General features: G+C 39.9%; 1 protein-coding gene and 1 non-coding gene across 2 annotated transcripts; one reads left to right on the top strand and one right to left on the bottom strand.

Moving 5' to 3' along the window:
* Positions 1–1,644: 1,644 nt before the first annotated feature.
* On the bottom strand, positions 1,645–1,751 carry LOC118581016. Its single transcript, XR_004944656.1, has one exon. It is a non-coding gene; the product is annotated as a U6 spliceosomal RNA (small nuclear RNA).
* Positions 1,752–10,223: 8,472 nt separating this feature from the next.
* On the top strand, positions 10,224–17,054 carry Clec4e (C-type lectin domain family 4 member E). Its single transcript, XM_036180476.1, has 6 exons — positions 10,224–10,260; positions 11,060–11,155; positions 12,568–12,657; positions 14,994–15,145; positions 15,846–15,961; positions 16,898–17,054. The coding sequence occupies exons 1-6, from the start codon at positions 10,224–10,226 to the stop codon at positions 17,052–17,054; spliced, it is 648 nt and encodes a 215-aa protein (XP_036036369.1).
* Positions 17,055–23,040: the final 5,986 nt, after the last annotated feature.

The following is a 23,040-nucleotide window of genomic DNA, read 5'->3' as shown; positions in this document are numbered from 1 at the left end:
ATTGTTAAAGTAATAACAGGTTCTGACGTATACAGAGTTTTATCAGGGTATGGGAAAACTGCACACCATGTTGTTTGTCAGTGTTATGGATAATTCTTATAGATTTGACATCTTTTGCCTAGGAAAGCATGAAACACACACTCACACACACACACACACACACAAACATACATGCAAACTTAGTAAACAAGATGAAAAAAAATTTGAAGTAGTTTATTTCTGTCAGGGAGTGTTCTGGTTCTAGCATTTATCCACTAGAAATGCTGAGCACCTTGTAAGAATATAAAGTCCAAACCCACTTTATAGAGGCCTTCAGAGGCTCCTAAACTTATCAATATTGCCAATAAGTTCAATCACAAAGGCTGTTTAAATGAACTAGAACAATGCTCAGCTGCTCTACTCTAGATGTATGTTTATCTGGCTTCTACTGAACATGTTTCAATTTCTTCAGGATACATTGGACAATTAAAAATGCATATTAGAATTTCTTATTGACTATAATTTTATATCAATAATAGATACTTTTGTTATTATTGATTACACATTATAATCTTTTACTTTTAATTTTTTTTATTTACTGCATATGAGAGCTCTAGCTGCATGTACAGCTTCATGCCAGAAGAGGGCATCAGATTCTACTACAGATGGTTGTGAGCTACCATATCTGTATCGCTGTGGATTGAACTCAGGACCTCTGGAAGAGCAGTCAGTGCTCTTAACTGCTGAGCCATCCCTCCAGCTCCATCTTTTACTTTTTAATAGCTAAATTTTAAAGTGCTAAATATTATAAATGAATGGTGTAATTATTCTCCAATGTGCTTTCCAGAAACAAACAATTTGTGATCTTTGCAAAATGATTTTTAGAAGCATATTTTCAAAATTTTTAATACGTATCAAATAAATGCATTCATTTCACAATTGATAACCTTGTTTGACTCTCTTTTGTGGTTAAAGAGTAACAAAAACAATTGTGTCCAACAGCCTAGAATGTGCTCAAGACTTCACAATGATTTCTTACTGGTTTTAGTGCCTTTATAAACAAAATTTCAGCACATGTATGAGTAGGGTTGTTTTACTTGTTTCTTCCTCAAATATGCATGTGATTGGCATATAAGCAAGATACTGATTTTATGTTGATTTTAAATCCTGATAATTCAGTTAATGTGTTTATCAGATCTCAGAGGTTGTTTTGTGGAGTTTTAGGGTCTTTCAGATACAGGATAAAGTCATCTGCAAATGGGGATAATTTGACTTCTTCCCTTTCTAATTCTATTCCTATCATTTATTCTTCAACTCTATAACTTTCTTTTCAGAACATTTCAAATACTCTCACTGGGACATGAATGGTGCACACACACACACAAAAAACCCTTAACCAGATGTAAAAATTCCAATGCAAAAGCACAAGTAAGAAGAGAATGACTTTGACAAAGCGGCAGACAAGTGATTCAAAGGAATGATTAAATATGTTCAAAGAAACGAATAAGGACACAAATACAAAGCTGAATGAAATAAGATAATCATGAAAATGGCATTCAATAAAGAGAGCTGAGTGAAATGAAAATGCAATGTACCCAAACCTGTAAGATACAATGAACCCTGCTCTAAGAGGAAGTTTTTTTTTATTCATTTTTTTATCGTTTAAAAAATGTGGAATGCTTCACGAATTTGAGTGTCATCCTTGTGCAGGGGCCGTGCTGGTCTTCTCCGTATCGTTCCAATTTTAGTGTACGTGCTGCCGAAGTGAGCACTAAGAGGAAGTTTTTATGGCTTAAAAAACCAGGAGGGAATGAGAGATGACCCAGGGTAAGTTGCTCAGACTTTGGGTGTCCACAACCCATGGAAAAAAGCTACAGACCCAAAGGAAGAGACCAGAATCCATCCAGGGCAGAGACTCAAATGGGGAGCGGGGAGGGTTTTACAACTCAAAGAGGAAACTATAGTCCCAGAGAGGAGGTCAGAACTGAACGGGATAAATCACTCAGGCAAGGGAACCTCCGCAGCATGAGGCAGAAGCTATTCTCACAAGGAAGGGATGTGAGTTAACCTAAGGTAAGGGGAACAGGTGTGTGTGTGTGGGGGATTCCACAATGAATGGCTGAAGCTGCAAACCTTGGGAGGAGATAAGAATAGACCAAGAGTAAGACATTTAGGCTTGATGAGATCCAAAATGTGTGGAGGAAACTGGACCCAGAGGATACTGAGTTGACCAAGGATAAGGTCTTCAGAGTGATAGGGAGCTTCACAATTTATATTAGACTCTGCAGATCCAGGGAAAAGACTCAAGCTGACTCAGAGCAGCACATACATGACTGGGGAGTTCTATAAATCACAGCAAAAGCGGTTGACCTGGGGAGGAGACAGAAGTTGACCCAGGCATAGGCACACAGATTCATGGAGTTTCACAGCTCATGGCAGAAGCTGTGGACCTACAGGGGAGACAAGAGCTGAAGCAGAATGTGGTACCCAGGCACATGTAGTTGGAGAGCTTCTCTCCAGGTCCCACTAAGCCCCAGCAGTCCAGTAGCCCACTTATAAAATAAACACATAGACATTTATATTATTTAAACTGCTTGGCCATTAGCTCAGGCCTATCATTGTCTAGCTCTTACCCTTATATTTAGCCCATTTCTATTAATCTATACTTTGCCACATGGCTCTTACATCTTCCTTGTCATGGCGGTGGCTGGCGGTGTCTTCCTGCTCCAGCCTTTCTTCCCAGAATTCTCCTCCTCCTTGTCCCACCTACCCTATCCTTCCTGCTTGGCTACTGGCCAATCAGCACTTTATTTATTTTAACCAATCAGAGCAACACATTTGACATACAGAACATCCCACAGTAGGCACAGGGAGTTCCACAACTAATGTCAGAAACTATGAACCAGAAGAAGCACAGAATTGACACAGGACAGTAGCTGACTGCAGTGAGTAGACTCAGGGTCCCATGGAGGAAAAAGAGAGTCAGTCTTGCTACAACTCAGTCCTTCCCTGAATATCATAGATGCCTGACTGAAAAAAGAAAGGTGACTCGGAGGGACAACAACAAAAAGAAAGAGTAGCCGCTCCCAATGAGAACGCTTTGGAAGAACTTATAGGCAAAAAGTTCAAAAGAATGATTGAAACTCCGTTTAAACAATTGAAAGAAAGCATAAATATACTCCAAGACAATAACAACCAAAAAAAGCCTAAAAAAAAGCAAGGAAGTCAATTCAAACTGTGAAAATAGAATTCAATAATTGAAATACAATTGCTAAAGAAAAGCTAAGCTGAAATGAGGCTGGAAATGAAAAACTCTGTAAGCCTAGTGGAAAGCCTCACCAATTGAATGGACAGTGTTGAAGAGAGACTATCAGGACTGGAAGATAAGGTAGAGGAATTTGATCATTCAGTAATGGTCAATGACAAATGAAAACATATATTAGTGTGGAATATGGGAGAGCATTGAGACACCATAAAAACAACAAATCTTCACATTTTAGACACAAAGGAAGAGAATACCACAACAAAAGTGTTGGGAACATTGCTTTAAGGTGTGTTACTTTTATTTATGTTTCATTTGTTTAACTCTGTGAAGTTGTGATACTTTGCCTGTCTAAAACACCTGATGATCTAATAAAGAACTGAATGGCCAATAGTAAGGCAGGAAAAAGGACAGGTGTGGCTGGCAGGCAGGCAGAAAGAATTAATAGAAGGAGAAATTTGGGAGGAGAAGTAGCTAGAGAAGGAGAGGACTCCAGGGGACAGCTACACAGCTACACAGCAAGTGATGGAGTGAAAAACAAGGAAAGGTATACAGGAATAAAGAAAGATAAAAGCCCCAAGGCCAAGATAAACAGGATCATTTAAGTTAAAGAAAGTTGGCTAGAATTTATAATTAAGAATAAGCCTTAGTGTATATTTAGTTGGGAGCTGGGTGGTGGGCCCCCAATAGAACAAAAACAATAACATTTTGGTGAACCAATAAGGCTGGTATTGCCACACAGAGCTTAAGAAAGCTGCGGAGGCGGGGGCAGAAAAGAGAATACAGCATCTTTAAAAGTTTCTGCCTGCTGGTGAGCTCTTGAGCAGCCAATGTGTTAAGTAGGAACAAAAAACTAAGTAGAAAACCTGCCATTGTGCAAGTGTCAGCATTTCAGCGCTCTAGGAGGGTTGAATGCAGTTCTTGGTCTCACATCATCAACTGGGCCGTGAGCTTTAGGCTTGGCTTTCATGACCTGAGAAGCAGGTGGAGTCAGCCAAGAGAGCTGCGCGGAGGCTCCACGTGTAGGTTGGCAGTGTAAAGGTTTGTTTGTGCAGTCAAAAAAGGCTAAAAGACACACAATAAAAGAGGTCAAGATGGAAAAACAAAAACTCTAAACAGGTTCCAGCTTAAGAAAGAAAAGAAAATGGGTATAGACAGTCATAGAAATAATAGTTTAAAAAATAAAGTCTTTAAGGAGACGATGTAGCATGACTCTTAAAAGGTCTTATTAATAAAATCAAACCTGGGCCAGGTATTGGGGTGAACACTGGAAGATCAGAGAAGCAGAACAAGCCACAGCTACCTACCCCATCTTGCCAATTCCTCAGCTGATCCTGTTTCCTCAGACTAGATGCCTCTCAGCTGAACTGTGTTACTCAAAAGCCTAAAAGCTTAACCAGCTCTAGTTCCTGGTTTTCACACCTTATATACTTTTCTGCTTTCTGCCTTCACTTTCTAGGATTAAAGGCTCTTGTTACCATGCCTACCTGTTTCTAGTGTGGCTTTGAACTCACAGAGATCCAGACGGATCTCTGCCACTGGAATGCTAAGATTAAAGGCATGTGTGCCACCATTTTCTGCCCTCTTTATCTAGTGGCTGCTCTGTTCTCTGACCCCAGATAAGTTTATTAGGGTGCACAATATTTTTGGAAACACAATACCACCACAAGAGTACAAGCAATATAAAAGAAAAAAGCCAAGTAAGATGGGAGATACACAGGGAGTCAGGATCCTGTATGTTATTGTGTTAATTCTGAATTTTTTGATTGTTGATAAGCAAAAACAGCTGCTAAGAGACATGGGGTTGAAAGAACTGTTGAAATAATCCAACCTAGATATTTTAAGAATGCCTTATCTTTGAAAAAGAAGTCAAGAAATATATTTTTCAAATGGAAATAAAAAATGCTTTGGAGTTTTGTTCCCATAGGAGAAGAGGGGTTCTGGATTCCTTCAGGAATGAAATGGGTCAGGGAAGACCTACTGGATCTTGGCAGGTTATACCTATCAACAAAGGTTACTACTGGCCTTACCAGCACTTGGTCATTATCTCAAATTTTCTCTCTGGGACACTAAAGATGCTCCATCCACAGACAGAAGAAAGCAGTCTAGAGAAATTGATGCTCACATTCCCAAGATTTGGGGGGTGTGGGTAGTCTTTGGCTATTTGGTGGGTTATGGATGTTTGTTATCCTTTAGGGGAATATAGGAATGGTAAGACAATATTGTAGATTATTGAATCTATTTTAAACTAAAAGAACTATTAATCTAAAATATTTTGTATTGGTAAGGACTTTTGGATATTGATAAAAATTTAAGGTAATTTTTGTTACAAAACATTGTATATATATTTCTACTCTTGTTTAAAGGATTTTGCATATTGATAAAAATTTAACGTTATTTTTGTTACAACATATTGTATTATGTTGGTTTTTTTTTGTTTGAGGTAGTATGCCTATGCAGTTCATTAGGAAATGTAGGGTGAAGTTCTAGTTTTTGAAACCTATTATCATAAACTATATAGGATAATCAGGAAACATAGGTTAGTCAGTTATAACAATCAAAATTGTAAATCTGTTAGATATGCTTTCCAGATCATATAGAAATATATTTTAGATAGATGGTCTCCAAAACTTTCAAAGATCTACAGAATATGGCATTTAAATGTTTTATTAACTTAGGGCTTTTCGTGACAATGCGACACATCTGCTCCTGGTGGCACCAATTTACTTTAGAGATAATGGGCATTGAAGAAACTCCTTATGGAGTTTGCTTTCAATGTGGGAAGGTTTGCCATTTAGTCAAGAAGCTGCTCTTACCTGGATTGCTTGACAATATGTTGTATAAACTGGACATGGAGGACCCATAGGAAAGTGACTGCTGAACTTTGCTAAAACAATGCAAGATGGTCCTTCAGGATTCTTGCTTCACAGAAAAAACTGCCAGACATTCTTCAGGACACAGAGGAAAGTGACTGACAAATTTCGCCAATATAGGTGGGACACTCTTTCAAATTTTCTGCTTCATTGAAAAGTCTGCCAGATACTATAGGCCTGTAGGCTGAAGATGGATGCCCCAATGTTGCAGAGGAAATTTGGGTGACTGTCCAAGCAGTCAGATGTGTCTGTCATTGCTAGAGTTTTGGAAGTTATTTGTAATGCACTTTTTGTTTACTTGAATTATATTATATCCTTCTGGGGCCTTTGATGGTGTTGAAGACTAGGTAGTTATAGTTGCAGTTTTCCTTAGATATGATAGAAAGAAAATTAGGTATAAAATTTTAGATTTACTAAGATAGGATAGATTATGGAGTATTTTCTTTAACTTTGCCAGACAGAAATGAATTGGAATTTGGTACATGTGAATGTAAGAAACAAAGAAAGGTAAACAGAAATAGAGAATGATAAAAGCCCTGAGGCCAAAGATAAACGGGATAATTAAAGTTAAGAAAGTTGGCTAGAAACAATACAAGCTAAGGCCAGGCATTTATAATTAAGAATAAGCCTCCATGTGTATTTATTTGGGAGTTGGGTGGTGAGCCCCCCAAAGAGCAAAAACAACCAACAATACAAAAGCACAGAAAATATTTTCAAAAAAGTCATAGTAGAAAATTCCCCAAATCTATGGAAACAAATTTCTATCCACTTGCAACAGTCCTACAGAAAACAAAATAGACAATATCAGAAAAGAGATTTCACGTGACATACTATAGTTAAAATACCAGAAATACAAAATAAAGGGCATTGAAAGCTGCAACAAAGACAAGCAGAGTCACTTACAAGGATGGGCTCGTCAGAATAACAAGGGTTGATTATTCAACAGAAACATTTAAAGTAGAAGAGTCTGGAAAGATGCATTCCAAATTCTGAAAGACCACACCTGTCAACCTTGAGCATTATGCATAACAAAACTACACCTATAGTTGAATGAGAAGTAAAAAACTTCCATGATAAAAATAGGTAGGAATTTAAGACCCCTAAGCATCTCTATAGAGGATTCAAGGTGTAATGCTTCAGTCTGAAGAGAATGAGAAACACACACAACTGGCCACCAGGGATAAATAAACAAGATCAGGAAAGTGGAGGACGCGTCTGTAAATAATCTCTCACCCAGCACCCTGCAAGAAACCCTAGTAAAATGCAATGGGTTGTGGGGAAAAAATCATCAATGTAGGCAGACCAGCTCATAAGAAGACTGGGATCAGTGGAAATGAGAAGAAAACAAGAGGAGTGAATGTAGTCACAAGTTTTCTCAGATCCTGCCTGTCCTCGTGGTCCTGCGTTCCTCCAGTCTTATGTTCCTCCAGGCTTGGCCAGCCCTGGGGTCCCTCAGCTGCTTATAAAATAATCATCCGGAGGCTTAATATTAATTACCAATTGTATGGCCTATGGCAGGCTTCTTACTAGCTAGCTCTTATAACGTAAGCCATTTATATTAATCTATAAGTTACCACGTGGCCATGGCATTATCGGTTTTCTGGCATCTTGCTGCTTGGGCTTCAGGCTAGCATCTCTCCAGACTCCACCTTTCTCTCTCCTTGGATTTACTGCCTGCCTCTAAGTTGTCTTGCCACAGACCAAAACAGCTTACTTATTAACCAATGGAAACAACATATATTCACAGCATACAGAAAGACATCCTCCAACAGGTGAGTATGATAGAAGTACATTATATATGAGGAAAAAAATTAGAGATACATTTTACAATTGCAAATTGCTGACTTTGCTTCTGTAAACTTGCTTGCATTAGACACTGACCCATCCTCTCCCTGGAAATAAGTAAAAAGTTTCAGAGCCAGCCGTTGGCCTTGGGACAAGGTCTGCAATTATAGATTAAAATAATAATAAGTCTCTGTTTAAAAATTCCTCAAAGGGGATCCAAGATAAGGACCATCTGGTGAGTCCAGCAAACTAGGTCAAATGTTAGCCAATCATAAGCCTGTAACTATGTAAACTCCCCTCCAGAGTAACCGCTCCTCCTACATCTCCCCTGAGCCAACCAGTTTACGACGAGTGTTACAAAATTTCCCGAGTAACAAAATGATTGCTGAATTATATGATGATTTTTAAATTGGGCCAAACCCAGGGCACCTGGTATCTTATGCTAATTTTGTAGTTTCTGCCTTTAAAAATGCTTGTAACCACTGCTCAGGGCTCTCTGACTGACCAGGACAGAGAGCCCACTTGCGCCAGTGCTGAATACATTCCTCATGCATGTTGCATCTGCTGTTTTGGAATCTTGGTTTCTGGGGGAGCCCTCTCTCAGACGAAAGTATCCCAGGGGTCTGGGGTCTTCCAATATACATGCATGAAAATGTCACAATGAAGTCCATTAGAATGCATAATTAACACTTGCAAAAGAGAAAGATATAATGATATAAATATACATTCTGACTAGTAAAATATTTACCTTGTAATATCTAGTTAATTGCATTATAATAAATAATATAACCATTAGCATAACTCTTTATTAATATAGGTTATTACTGATTTATTAAGATGAATAAAAAACTTACTATGATAATTCTATTTCTTAATTTAATAGCTTTTACTAACAATATGTATATTGAATGCATGTGTGATTTATAATGTGTGTATGTATGTTATGTATCTTTCCATCACTATAATGAAACACCTGACATGGGTCATTTCTGAGGGAAACAGAGTTTTCTTTTGGCATGCTTGTTTGGAGCATCAGGTCAAAGATTGGGCAGCCCCATGGTTTGGGTCTTCATAAAGGTGGCACACCAAAACAGAAGCCAAGAAACCATAGAAGACTAAAATACATCAGACTCTTTCAAAACCATGGAAGCTAAGGTCCTTTCACAAGAGCTCAGATCTTAAAGTTCACAAAACTTTCTAGGGACCAAACTTTCACATATGGAATTTTAGTGAAAATGCAGCCAAGTCATATAATTTAAAAACAGGATTTTTACTTGAATAAATCCACGTGTCTGAAAATGAAAAGTAGTGAGGAAAACTTCCAATCTATTGAAATAATAGAAAGCTACCATGAGACCAAAAATATTGTGTAGCATATAGGAAGTCTGGTTCATCAAACACGGGGATTCCCGAGTCACGTGTACAACACTTCTGCTTCCTGACACTCACAACCTTAGACAAGGGATACTAATGGGACTTTTAGTGTCTTCTAGAAAGATTCCAGAGAAGCACTGCATTCTAATGTCTAGCTGAAATTTCTTCTTCTGACACTCAAATCTGTTCCTTCTCTAAAATTTCCAAATAAATAAAACAGAATTAAAGTACCCAATGAGTGCAGAAATTGTGTGTCACTGTAAGAAGCTGAACTGATTTGCAAAATAGTATGAGGCTGATCTGTGAAATAATCCAGTGGTTAACATCTTGATAAAGGGGACCAGAGTTCACACAGTGAGTGTCCAAAAGCTGGTAAGGAAAGAGGGACACAGAAAATGAAAAGAATCTCTTCATAGCTCACTCGTAAATATGCACACTGTGCGCCCAGCTGTGTGCTATGTGTGGGGAGAACTCAGAGTCTCAGTCTCATTGTGAACAAATGTGTACTTGGTACAGACAAAAAAAATAAAACAAAACTAACCAATTAAACAAACAAACAAACAAACAAACAAACAGAATTTAGAATGTGGTGCTGAGTCCCACAGCACCAAAGTTAGACTTTGGAGAAAGAGAGGCATTTACCTACTAAAATAAAACAGGATTTTTTTCAGACCTCCCAGCCATTTCTCTTGATGCTTACCACCTACCTCATCATTTCCTCTTTTGTGGTTTGGAGTGAGAAGTGGCATGTTGTCCAATAAACTCCCTAACCTTGTGCAAGAAAGGAAATTCTGACTCAATTGTACAGAGCACATTAACACACTGTGATATTGGGTCTGTTAGGGCTGAACTTTTAAAAACGGGTGAAGCATTCATCTGTTGAGACTCACTTTCCAGGGCTCTTACTAAGTTGAGAGGAGAAAGAAAGGGAAGAACAGGAAAAAAGAAGAATGTCTTCAATGAACTCGTCTGCATCCCACCACACAGGTACAATCTACAGGTCTTCCTTTGCTTGCACAGTTCTTTTATTAGAATGGATATAAATTTTGTTAAGGGCTAGGACAATGGAAGAGTTCGCAGTGATGGAAGAGAAGGGAAGAGAAGAAGGGTCCTTAGGATTAGCAGAAAGCTTGCTGAGGAGTCCAGGAACGTCTGCCACTCTGCTGTTTCTACTCTGAATGTCTTTGAACAAGTCCTTCACTTCTGTGGAATTCCCTCTACCTGTCTGTAAATGTATATTGGAGAAAAAGAAACACTTGCTGCATGACTGTTACGTTTTATTTAATTTATGAAGATCTTGAAATATGAGATGCTGAGAAGACAACAGTAGGAGAGAAGCTGGAAAAGCAAAGGGGGAAATGAAGTAAAAGGAGAAGAAAAGAAGAAAGGAAATAAAGAGGGGAGGCGTTAAGATGTGGAAGCATTTCAAATGGAGGAATTAGAAATGAAAAGCTCATTGTATACCTACGTCCATGTCTCAACACCAGCAATGGATTACAGGAGGGGTTCTTAAGGTGTGGTTCCAGGCTAGCATCCCTTGGAAGCAGACTGCTTCCACAAAACTCTCCTGAATTGTTAACTCCGAGGTGGGGTTGAGACCCAGCAATCTGCATACAAGACAGATTCATGGGCAAGCCATCTCCATACAACAGATTCAAGGGTGAGCCTGGGGATCACTAGATATAGGCAATTATGAATAGAAAGTAGCAAGGATAGAATTGACTCAAATCTCATTTGTATGTTGCTTTGGGAAGATCCACTGTGTGTTTTATCTTTCTTCTTACAGAGAAAGGATGTTTCAAAAATTCCCAAGTGCTCTCATGGACCATGGCTGGGGCTTCCATCCTGTTTCTCAGTGTCTGTTTCATCACCAGATGTGTTGGTGGGTTCTGAAAGTCAAAGTCACTCTATTTCTCCAGTGCTAATACTAGCAGTAGATTCTTGTCCAGTGCAGTGCATCACTTTTCCTACAAGGAGTCCTTTTTACAAAGTTTCATATATGTTATACTTTATTATTCTTGACTGATTTTGTTTTTAACAGTTTCACACACACACACACACACACACACACACACACACAATTCTGATTACTCATTCTTTCACACCCTCTCATGTCCCTCCCTTCACTATCAATCCCCACATAGTGCCTTTCCCAGTTTCATAACTTTTGGTTTGGCTTTGTGATCCATCTAGTTTAACATGAGCCATCTGTATGACCACTATTGGGGTGTCCACTGGGGGAAGTAGGGTTCATCAATGGGGACACAGTTGAAGGAAACAATCTCCCCACTCTCTGAATCTATCAATAGGCAAGAGCCCAACAGAAGATAGGGCTTCTGGAGGCCCTCCACCGACCATGCCTGAGAGTGAATGGGCCTACTCTACAGCAAGCCCAGTGTGGTCACCTGCGGCTGCCGTTGGGTTAAGATTGTAACAGCTGTGTCAGGTCCAGAAGATGACATGCCACAGTGCTTTGCCTTATCTTCTGGCTCTTCCATCCTTTCCTTCTGCAATGTTCCTTAGGCCATAAAGTGGGTGGCAATGTCTTGTTTAGAGCTGAGCACTCAACCATTTCTGCATTCTCTCACCAGAACATGCAGTGGAAGGAGAGGCTCCTCTGATGAAGACCAAATAGTGTTTATCTACCTACGGATATAAACACAGACATCTAGATGGCAACTTGACACTGGATTAATTCAGTTGAACAGCAGTGTTCATCGTTAGGCCTATGATGTCCCCTGTGATGGGTTTTTGACCAGATTTATAGTGCTTTTAAATTTCATTTTCCTTCCTATTCACCTTCAAGCTCCAGGCTATTTCTTAAGCCAGAAACACAACCAGTGTAAAATCATATTTGAATTTCAGTCATCTCTATACATTTTTGTGATGCATATTTTCCATTCCCTTGGTGCTCTTGAGTTCTTCCTTTCAGACCCCTGTCATTAGGCCAACTTTCTCGACAAAATGTTAATCTGTAGCTTAGATGACTGGTCAGGACCAAAGGCACAGACATTTGCTTTGTGGATGGAAGATTTTAGATGGTTAGACTTGGCACAGGAGGGACTGCAAACATACTTATGATCTGAAATAGTTTATTCTTTGTTAAGTCGGGAAAGCCATGAAATGTGAATTACTCTTTCTTTGAGGAAGTGGATCCCAGTGTGGAGGGGAAACTAGGTGGTGAGGAAACTTCTGGTCACTGTTGACTGTTGTGTTCTGAGTAGAAAACTGAGGGCAAGGATTTCATTATGAAAAATGATATGAGGCACTGACCATGACCCTTTCCTCTTACAGTAACATATCGCAGCTGTCTAGTGTCCCAGCAGAAACTGTTACAGTCACATGAGACAGTCAAGGAGCTGTCCTGCTACAGTGTTACATCAGGTACAACTGCCTGCCAAGTTGAACATGAAAGTGTATACAACAACCTTTTTTTTTAAGTTTCTAGATTGTTTTTGGAATAAGGAAACTATAGTGGGCTTAGTTTCTGTTTTTCCAAATGGAATGATAAATCCTGTCTGTACAGGGAGCGGGGAAGGTGGATGAGAGCAGAGGGACAGAACTCTGGAAATGCAGGTGTACTTGGGCCAGAGCTCTCAGGGACATTACAATAAACCCTGACCATAAATTTCAAGTGTACATCTAAATGAGAACTCTGAAAAAGAAAGGATTTATTGCCAGTAATGTGTAGTTAGAGTTTTCCTGCCTGGCCCACAGTCAGGACAAATCTCTCTTACCCACCAGTCCCCACAGTCACTCAGACCCAACCAAGAAAGCACACAGAAACTTATATTGCTTACAAACTGTATGGCCATGGCAGGTTTCTTGTTATGTACTTTTTCTATCTTAAATTAACCCATTTCTGTTAGTCTATACTTTGTCACATGGCTTGTGGCTTACCAGTGTCTTTACATGTTGCTTCTCATGGCAGCGGCTGGCAGTGTCTCCTCCAGCCTTCTTGTTCCCAGCCTTCTCCTCTTCCTTGTCCCACCTACCCTATCCTTCCTGCCTGGCTACTGGCCAATCAGCACTTTATTTATTTTAACCAATCAGAGCAAAACATTTGACATACAGAACATTCCACATCACTTCCCCTTTTCTTTTTTTTAAAAATCAAGGTTTTAACTTTTATATAGTAAAATTTTAGATAATAAAACAATTATCAAGCAAGAATTGCAGTTACAATATTAAAGAAGTTATCCTATCTATCTTATATTTGTGAGTCTAAGGTTTTATATCTAACTTATCGTTTATCATAACTGAGGAAATTATAACTATCTAGTCTTCAATCATATCAAAGGCCTCAGAAGGATATAATATTACCTGAGAACTGGGAGAAGGATGCAAGCATTTTTCGGGAGTGTTGCAAGAGTAGACAGAGACAGCTGGCAGCCTGGACAGTCACCTAATGTTCCTTTGTAAAGTTGGGGCATTTGTCTTCAGCCCACAGGGCTAGAGTCTCTTGGTCACTTCTCTCAGTGTCCTGTAGAATGTCTGGCAGTTTCCTCTGCAAAGCAGGAATCTGAAGGACCATTTTGTCAAGCAAAGTTTAGTGGTCACCTTTCTACGGGTCCTGTATGTCCAGTCAATCAAGCGGTCCAGGCAAGAACAGTTTCTTGCCCAAATGGCTATTTTTGCCAAGGTGAAGATAAACTCCATATGAAGTGTCTTTAATGCTCATCCTCCTTTCTGAAGTAAATTGGTGCTGCCAGGAGCAGACATGTCTCACTGTCCAGAAAGTCTAAATTTTAAAAATACTTTAAATGCCATATTCTGTAGACCTTTGAAGTGTTAAAAGATTACCTGTCTATCTGAAATATCTCTGTGTATACTTAGAAGACTTAACTAACATGGCTATGAGTATGATTATCATAGATGACCAGTTATTAATCTATTTTTAATTATCCATTGCAATTTTAAATGAGCTGTACAAACATAATACCTTAAACAAGAGTAGAAATATACACACAGTATAACAAAATTAAGTTTGTATCAAATAGACTAAAATCTATACCAATGTAGAACATTTTAAATGAGTTGTTGCTCTTTAGAAGTAAGTTCATTAATCTACCCTTTCAGCCTATCATATCTATATTAGCAATGGAAGTTTTTCTTCGTTTATCTGCTTCCAAAATGAGGTGGAGGAGAAAAACATGTACAGGGAATTTTAAAATACTTAAGAAAAAATACTCAAATATTCTTATATATCAGCATAGTCCAAGACATAGCAAAATGCCGCTGGGTGCTGGCAAAGTAAGTTACTTCTTTAAGCCACAGGTTTTGTTTTTGGTTTTTTGTCTTTAAATTAAGAGAGATTAGTTCAGTAAAAGTCAATGACTGAAATTTTATAGTTCTAAACATTTATCTGGGTTCAGAGGATTGGTCAGAGTGCAGAGCTTAGCCGCCACGAAGTTGCCTGGGAGTCACCCAGAGAAGACTCAAGAGTATGGCTTTGCCCTACGCACAGAAACTGAGGCGACTACCTGACCCAGGTAAACTGCACGTACCACTGTGTTTACTAGTCCTGATATCTAGAAAATAAAGATTCTGCTCCAAAGCAAAATTGCTGCTTTTGTTTGTTGACACTGGAATTACCTAACAGTCTTAGAGAGCAAGGTGCGGGCTACTAGAAAGACTCCAAGCTCGGGGCTCCCAGTGTTGGACTCCACCGGATCACAAGCAGAATTCCCCAACCCTCCCTGAAGCCTCTCTCCTCCTAGGTTCAGTCAAGAACTGCTGTCCTTTGAACTGGAAACATTTCCAGTCCAGTTGTTACTATTTCTCCACGACTACCCTGACCTGGCCATCGAGTTTAAAGAATTGCTCAGAAATGGGGGCTCATCTGGTGGTTATCAACACACGGGAAGAGCAGGTAATTGGTGAACGGGCTCCTCTCTGTGGAAGGGATGTTTCCGCTGATCTTTTCTCCCAAACCTGTGCCTAAGGTTTGAGCCACAACTGTTTGCCAAAGGAGTGGGCTGAGATGTGTGCCGAGGCCACTGATTCACCACATGATTTGCCTTCGGGCTCCACATTATGTGAACCTTTAAAGGCTGATTTATCTGAAGAGACCCCAATATTAACCAGAATATTGGGGAGTAGGAGCTGATTGTAGAATAATATTTTATATATTAAATATTATATGTTTATATTATAATATAATAATAATATTTTAGAATAATATTTTGTTGAATACTTTGGATGAATTAGGGCAAACAACTATTACCCATTGTTGTCAGACTCTGGTTAATTTCCCATGGTAAACAGATACATCAGATGTGACTGCCATTAGCTATAGACCTACTTTGAATGAATTACATAGAATCTCTTTTAGAGGTTAGAGGGTTTTTAATCTGTTGAATTATGTTACTTGTAATTTCTCACAATAAAAAAATTAGGAAATGGCCTTCAGTAATCTGACAGTTTTAAGAATGCGTGTCTGTCATCTAGTCTCAATTCTGCTTCACCTCTCCTAAAAACTAATTACTGTCAGCATCTCTTCAGAACCCAGGTAACTGATCACGTTCTTCACCACTGTCGTTGCTATCATTGCCTGTTATGCTCTTCCTCAGGAATTCCTTTTCCATACAAAACCCAAGAAGAAAGAGTTTTACATTGGACTGACAGACCAGGTGGTGGAGGGCCAGTGGCAATGGGTGGATGACACACCTTTCACAGAGAACCTGAGGTAAGTACATCCTGTGGGAAAATTGTCACATCAGGTCATCCTAAAGTGAGAACATGCTGAGGGGGATTCTCAGAATGGATTTTGCTCTGATGACGTAAGTTCAGGTCCATCACTGGTGATACTGGATGCAGGGGAGGAAATTAGAGGCACAGGCTCCCAACCCTTCCGTTCCCTAGGAAGGCTAAAAGAAGGGAAGAGGAATGATAGATGAAAATCATAAGGAAATCAGAACTGTAGTGTAGATTCAGTTATCTAAAGTGTAGATTGTAAAAAGAGTAAAGTTAAATCTTATGCCCTAAAACAGAAATAAGTGAAACACAGTGTCTTAGAGAGGACAGAATACTCTTCTGATCCTACTGCCTTTCCCCTTAACAATGGCCTTGTGTCTTTATAACATCACATTTTAGAGTTTACAGTTGGCTTTCATTATTTCTCTTTATTGAAATAATTATAGATTTCTGAGTCATGTCAATGTTATTAACCTTTATCCAGCATTTGAAGAAAGTAAATGTTTAAGGGAATGAGGGACTCACTCAGCTAACAAGCAGCAGTTGTGAGTCCAGGGCTTGGCTGCCCTGACTCCTGAGGAGGTGTGATTCACTGCATAGTGAAGGATGCCCCAGGAGAACATGGAAGAGAGCCAGAGTAGCGTGAGGTAGGAGGGCAGGGGCAGCATATCTGCCAGGTCACCAGTCCAGGTAGTCCTTACCGTAACATCTCTTTCGGAGTCCAAGTCTATGGAGCTGCATGACAGCATAGAAACCCAGGAAGATCCCACCAGCTGATGACATAGGCAAGTGGGTTTTTCTTTGATGGTAAAAATGGATCTTACAATTTCACTTCACAAAAGGATAGTTAAATGACAAATATGTAAGTTGTTTAATGTGTTGACTCCTTTTCTTGTGACTGAAAATCTCCTGTGTTTCCCCTTTGCAGTTTCTGGGATGCTGGAGAGCCTAACAATATAGTTTATGTGGAGGACTGTGTCACCATAAGGGACTCTGGAAATCCCAGGAAGAATTGGAATGATATACCGTGTTTTTACAGTATGCCTTGGATTTGTGAAATGCCAGAAATAAGTCCTTTGAACTAAATGCAATTGAACGGGAGACATGATTTAAATGCATGAGGAGAAACAGGAATGTAACAACACCTAAAATCCAACATGGGAAAACATCCACTGTGGATCATAAGGACCACTTACGTGTGCGTTACTCTAAGTAAAAGTGGGTTGTTCTGTTGTTAAAATCCCTGGTACTGACCGACGTTCCCCTCCATAACCCACAAGTCCTGTTTTCAGAGCTTGTGGAGTAACCTACTAATAAATGCAGCAAGAGGAAAGGGACTTTCCTTTTGACATCCATCTTGCTTGTGAGAAAATGTAGGTACAGAGAGAGTGAGTATGCAGTCCAGTGAGGAAGAAGTTTATAGAACAAGACTTTGGATGGTCACCAGATCTTCCTCTTCTTTCTACATCTGAGGAGCTAGCTTATCTCCTCTGTTGTTAATGCATAGATCATGTCCATGTTCTACAACAGCAAGGATGAAGCATCTGTGAGTCTTGAGGCTTACTGCAGCTCAGGAGAACGGCATGGCCATCAGCACATCTCCATAGGGAAGGCCAGACTTCAGCTCCAAACAGATGGGTGGTCTAGTCCACTCTTCCCGACCCCCCTTTTCTCTGTGTTCTCCTCTATCAACTGGATCTCACCTGCATTTGTATCTGCTGCTCAAGTAGAACCAGAGTTCAAAGTGAGTTTGCCCTTTAGAAGTTTGGTTTCACACTTTCCTATCTCAAGACTTTACATTTATCATATGATATTCTGTCAGTGCAGACCATGGTTCTTCCAGACAGAGTCATAAAGAGACCTTCAGCAGCATTCACACGCTGGAATAATATGTATCCTTGAGTAGGGGAATTTAACTAAACAAATCAGTTTGATGTATTAACATTCTTTACAAGCATTTCAATTAGGCATCTTGATCTGATTTTGAAAACTAAAATCCTTCTTTTAAACACAAAGTCATTTAAACTAAAAGAAATCTTACAACCATACATTTGACTTTCTAATTAATTTTTAAAAATTATTTCTGTTTGAAAATTTCATGCAGGTATAGAATTCACTTTTTTTTCAGATTCTGAAATTCTTTTTTTAAATTTGCATTTCCTTTATTGGTAAAATATTGAATATTTTAAAACTGATGTATTAGATATTTGTCTCTCTTCTTTTTAAGAGTCATTGGTTCATTTTCTTAGTCCATATTTTAATTGGCAGTTTTACGTGTTTTGGTGTTTAATTTTTTTGTGTGTGTTTTAATTTTACACATCAGCCATGGGTTCCCCTGTCCTCCCCCCTCCCGCCCCAGTCCCCACCTTCCCTGCAGCCCCTCCCCTCCATTCCCATCTCCTCCAGGGCCAAGACTCCTCTGGGGATTCATTTAAACCTGGTGGATTCAGTACAGGCAGGGCCAGTCCCCTCCTTCCAGGCTGAGCAAAGTGTCCCTGTGTAAGCCCCAGGTTCCAAACAGCCAGCTCATGCACTAAGGACAGGTCCCAGTCCCACAGCCTGGGAGCTCCCCAAACAGATCAAGCTATTCAATTGTCTCACTTATCCAGAGGGCCTGAGCCAGTTGGAGGCTCCTCAGCTATTGGTTCATAGTTCATGTGTTTCCACTAGTTTGGCTATTTGTCCCTGTGTTTTTTCCAGTCATGGTCTCAATGTCTCTTGCTCATTCAATCCCTCCTCTTTCTCGCTGATTGGACTCCTGGAGCTCCACCTGGGGCCTGGCCATAGATCTCTGCATCCGCTTCCATCAGTCATTGGGTGAGAGTTCTAGCATGACAGTTAGGGTGTTTGGCCATAGGGATCACCAGATGCCAAACACCCTAGAATTCACTTTTAACAAACCAATCCTCATTCGCTCCACTACAACCTGCCCCTAGCCACCTCACTTCCTTCCCCTCCCAGCTTTATGTGCTCTTTTTCTTTTGAAGCCCATAGTGTCTGCTCAGTGCTGCTTGTATGCACTTGGGTGTACTATCTTCTATGGAGCATGGGCAGCCACTCAGAAATCACATCCTTCACTCCACCTCCTCCAGCAACCAACCCTTGTCAATGGCTTTCCTCTGAGGATAGGACTCCATGAGCTCCATGCCATCCACGCTGGGATTTGGGATGTTTTGTATTACCTTTATTGTGTTGAGATATGTCTCCTGTGCCCCTAGAATCTCCAGAAGTTTTATTGTGAAGAGATCCTGGATTTTGTTCAAGTGATGATGTTGTGGGATATTTTGATCATGCTCTGAGGTTCCTGAGACTGACAATAAAGTTTATCCTGAATCAGAGGATGGAGTTAGCTACTAGATGACCAAAGTAGCCATAGAGGTTTTGGAGGACCCAGGACATATAGAGAGACACAGGAAATAGCAGGGAGGGGCTTAGAAAGATGCTCTGCGTTTTGGATCGAGGAAGGAGAGGGAAGTCATTCTTTGCTTCTCCACTCCTTCTCTGATCAATCAGGCCCATCCCCAATATCTGACTCGAGTTTTTACTGACAAAAGAATAATTAGATAAATGCTTCATCTGGCATCCAACATGGGACACAAGATTATGGGGCAGCCCCTCACCACTGGCTTTGCAGCAGTGGAGTCACTGCCAAGGCTGGCTTTCCTTCCCTCCTCTTAGGCTCTTTGTGTTAGTGCAGCTCCTGCCCATTTCCAGCCCCAAATGCCACTGATGAGTGGGCCCCCAAAGCTGCCAGAGGTAGCCACCCACTGCCATCCAGCTCTGTCATTTAGGTCCCCTGGCCCTCACTTCTACCATACAGGCTTCTTCTGCACATCTCCCTGTGTCCACTTTTCAAGTGGCTTGCTCCCTCTCCCTGTGGGTTGTGGGCATCCCCTGGGACCCCTCCTCAGGCTGCTGCCAAGCCAGGTTGACCTCCTGGACACCTGCTTAGTCTTTTACTGCTTCTGCCACTGACAGACACTCTCAGCTCCCTGCCACATGCCAGCAGTTACAGGTGCTCTCAGCCAGGTCAATCACAGCCTGAGTTCTCTGCCCAACCATGTGACATAGTGACATCCAGCCTCACACTCTGCTGCCTTTATCAGCAGATCTGGTGAGACACCTGGGAATTCTTAAGGGGAGAATTAGTTTTTTAAAAAGGAGTCCCCCCCCTGTTAACAATGGGGAACAATATTACCACACAGGGAGTTAAGTCTCTTTATGGTTCCACAATGGATGGTTTGAAATGGAAAAATCTAGTGAAGGGGTAATCAAATTGGCTGGGATTAACATAATGTTGATTATAATCACTATTAGTTTGATACTTTCATGTTTTATCCTTAAAAATGGTTTGATATTGGTGCCAAATATGAAAAACTGACTGATAAGATGCAGTCCTTAGAAAGACCTACTAATGAAGCTAAGAAAAATATTTACACATAGACAGAGGAGTTTAGAGCAGAATGTACCACATCATTGCACTATAAAACTGAAGAGGAGCAGTCCAAGGTTAATTGAAAACCAACTTCAATTTATCCAGTTACCATTCAAGAATGATCACCAAGCTGGGCAGTGGTGGTGCACAACTGTAATCCCAGCACTTGGGAGGCAGAGGCAGGCGGATCTTTGTGAGTTTGAGGCCAGCCTGGTCTACCAAGCAAGATCCAGGAAAGGTGCAAAGCTACATGGAGAAACCCTGTCTCGAAAAACTAAAAAAAAAAAAAAAAAAAGATCACCAGGTGACAGGCACCACCAAGGCTATGCAGAAGTTGACTGGGATCCTGTAGAAATGTTAGATTTGAAGACATTTAAAGAAGCAGTAGTTTCATATGGTACGCATTTACCATTTGTAAAGCAGATGTTAAATTCATGGAAAACTCAAAACAGAATTATTCCACAAGATTGGAAAGATTTAGCTTCAGCATTATTGTAAGCTGGTCCTCAGTTACAATGGAAAACACGGTAGAAAGAGGAAGCTAGGGTCATAGAACAATGAAGTAAGAACAGTATGTTGATCAGTTTAGAGTTGATGATCATACCTTGGCCCTATGCTATATAGCTGCTTTGAATGCTTGGGACAGGGTTGAAGAATCAGGAAAGAGGACTGAATCATTTACTAAAATTATGCGAGGCCCAAAAGAAGCTGTCACTTATTATTATTATTTTTTTAAACAAAGAAGACTTCAGTTATAAATAGAATGATATCAGATCTGGAAGTTAGACAAATACTAATTGAATCTTTGACTTTTGAGAGTGCTAATTTGGAATGCAAAAGGGTGATTAGGTCTTCAAAGGCAAGATCAGTACCCATACAAGAATGGATAAAAATATAGCTGATATTAGATTTTATACTTATGATACTTGGATAGGAGAAATAATTTCTAAAAATTTTAAGAAAAATCAAAAGATTAGATGTTTTAATTGTGGTAAATAAGGTCATCTGAAAAGGTATTGCAGGCAAGGCATTCCTAGAAACAATGTTTTTTTTTTTTTCTAGAGATAATCTAAACAGAAGGCCCCAGCCTTCTGTACTATGCGGAAGGTATAGCAAAGGCTGACATTGGACTAATGAATGCAGATCAACAAGGGGCAGACAAGGTAATCATTTGCCATTGGGAAATGCCTTAGGGACCTTTCATAGGCCCCAATGTCAAATTTGATTAAATAATTCCCTGTCAGCATTGGGGAAATCAGTCCACAGAGAAATTAAAAGACTTAATGCCTATTGTTTAAAACCACACTGCTCTGGGTGACAGAACAGCTTCATTAGACAAAACAAAATTTTCAGGAGATAAAAGAAAAGAAGCATTTTGGTAAACTGCCATAAATGATCAGAGACAAAAGCTAAAAATAGAAATAAATGATATTGAAATTGAGGGTTTGGTAGACATAAGTGCAGACGTAACCATAATTTCATCAAATCTTGGCATTCAGATTGGCCTCTTTAGGAGGTAAATGCTCAGCTTCTAAGGATTGGAACTTTATCTCAGATAAAATAACGTGCAAGATGGGTTGAGTGTATAGGGCCAAAGGGACAGATAGGTAAATTCAAACCATATGTGGCTAACATAGCAATGAATTTATGGGGACATGATTTGTTGCTGCAATGGAAAACCAATATTAACATTCCTCCAATCTCAGAAACAAACAATAAATAAAGAATGCTTCTAAGAGAAAATTTAAAAGCTATTATCAAGAACTGCCACAGACCATTTAGGTTATACATAAGCAGGGCACAACAGCTGGTGGTCTTTCAAGGGTACCAACAGCCCTCCTTTAAAATGGTTAATAGACAAACCTGTGTGGGTGTAACAAGATACTATGACATCAGAAAAATACAGACAATAGAATAGCTGGTACAGAAACAGCTAGATGCTCAACATATTGAAGAATCAACCAGTCCTTTGAATTCCCCTGTATATCTGGAAAATGGAGGATGGTAACAGATTTAAGAGCCATAAATACGTAATTCAGCCAATGGGCTCTTTACAGCCTGGAATTCCCTTGCTTTCTTTATTACTTAAAGGATGGTCTATTATAGTTATTGATTTTAAAGATTGCATTCTTACTATACTTTTACAATAATAGGATAGAGAAAAATTTGCCTTCACAGTGCCTACTTATTTTTTTTTTCTCAAGACAGAGTTTCTCTGTGTAGCTTTGTGCCTTTCCTGGAACTCACTTGGTAGACCAGGCTGGCCTCAAACTCACAGAGACCCGCCTGGCTCTGCCTCCCGAGTACTGGGATTAAAGTCGTGCACCACCACCGCCCAGCTCATTTTTAAAAAACATTTATTTACTTATTATGTATACAGAAGAGGGAATCAGATCTCATTACAGATGGTTGTGAGCTACCATGTGGGTGCTGGGAATTGAACTTGGGACCTCTGGAAGAGCAGTCAGTGCTCTTAACCTCTGAGCCATCTCTCCAGCCCCACAGTGCCTACTTATAATGACTCCCAGCCTGTTAAAAGGGATCAGTGAAAAATTCTTTCACAAGCAATGTTAAACAGCCCCACCTGCGTCAATATTTCATACAACAGCCATTGGAAATAATTTGTAATCAGTTTC

This window comes from Onychomys torridus, chromosome 3 (assembly GCF_903995425.1).
Source record: "Onychomys torridus chromosome 3, mOncTor1.1, whole genome shotgun sequence".
Classification (NCBI taxonomy): domain Eukaryota; kingdom Metazoa; phylum Chordata; class Mammalia; order Rodentia; family Cricetidae; genus Onychomys; species Onychomys torridus.
The sequence above is the reverse complement of the archived record's forward strand: the minus strand, read 5'-3'. Positions and strand labels throughout refer to the sequence as shown.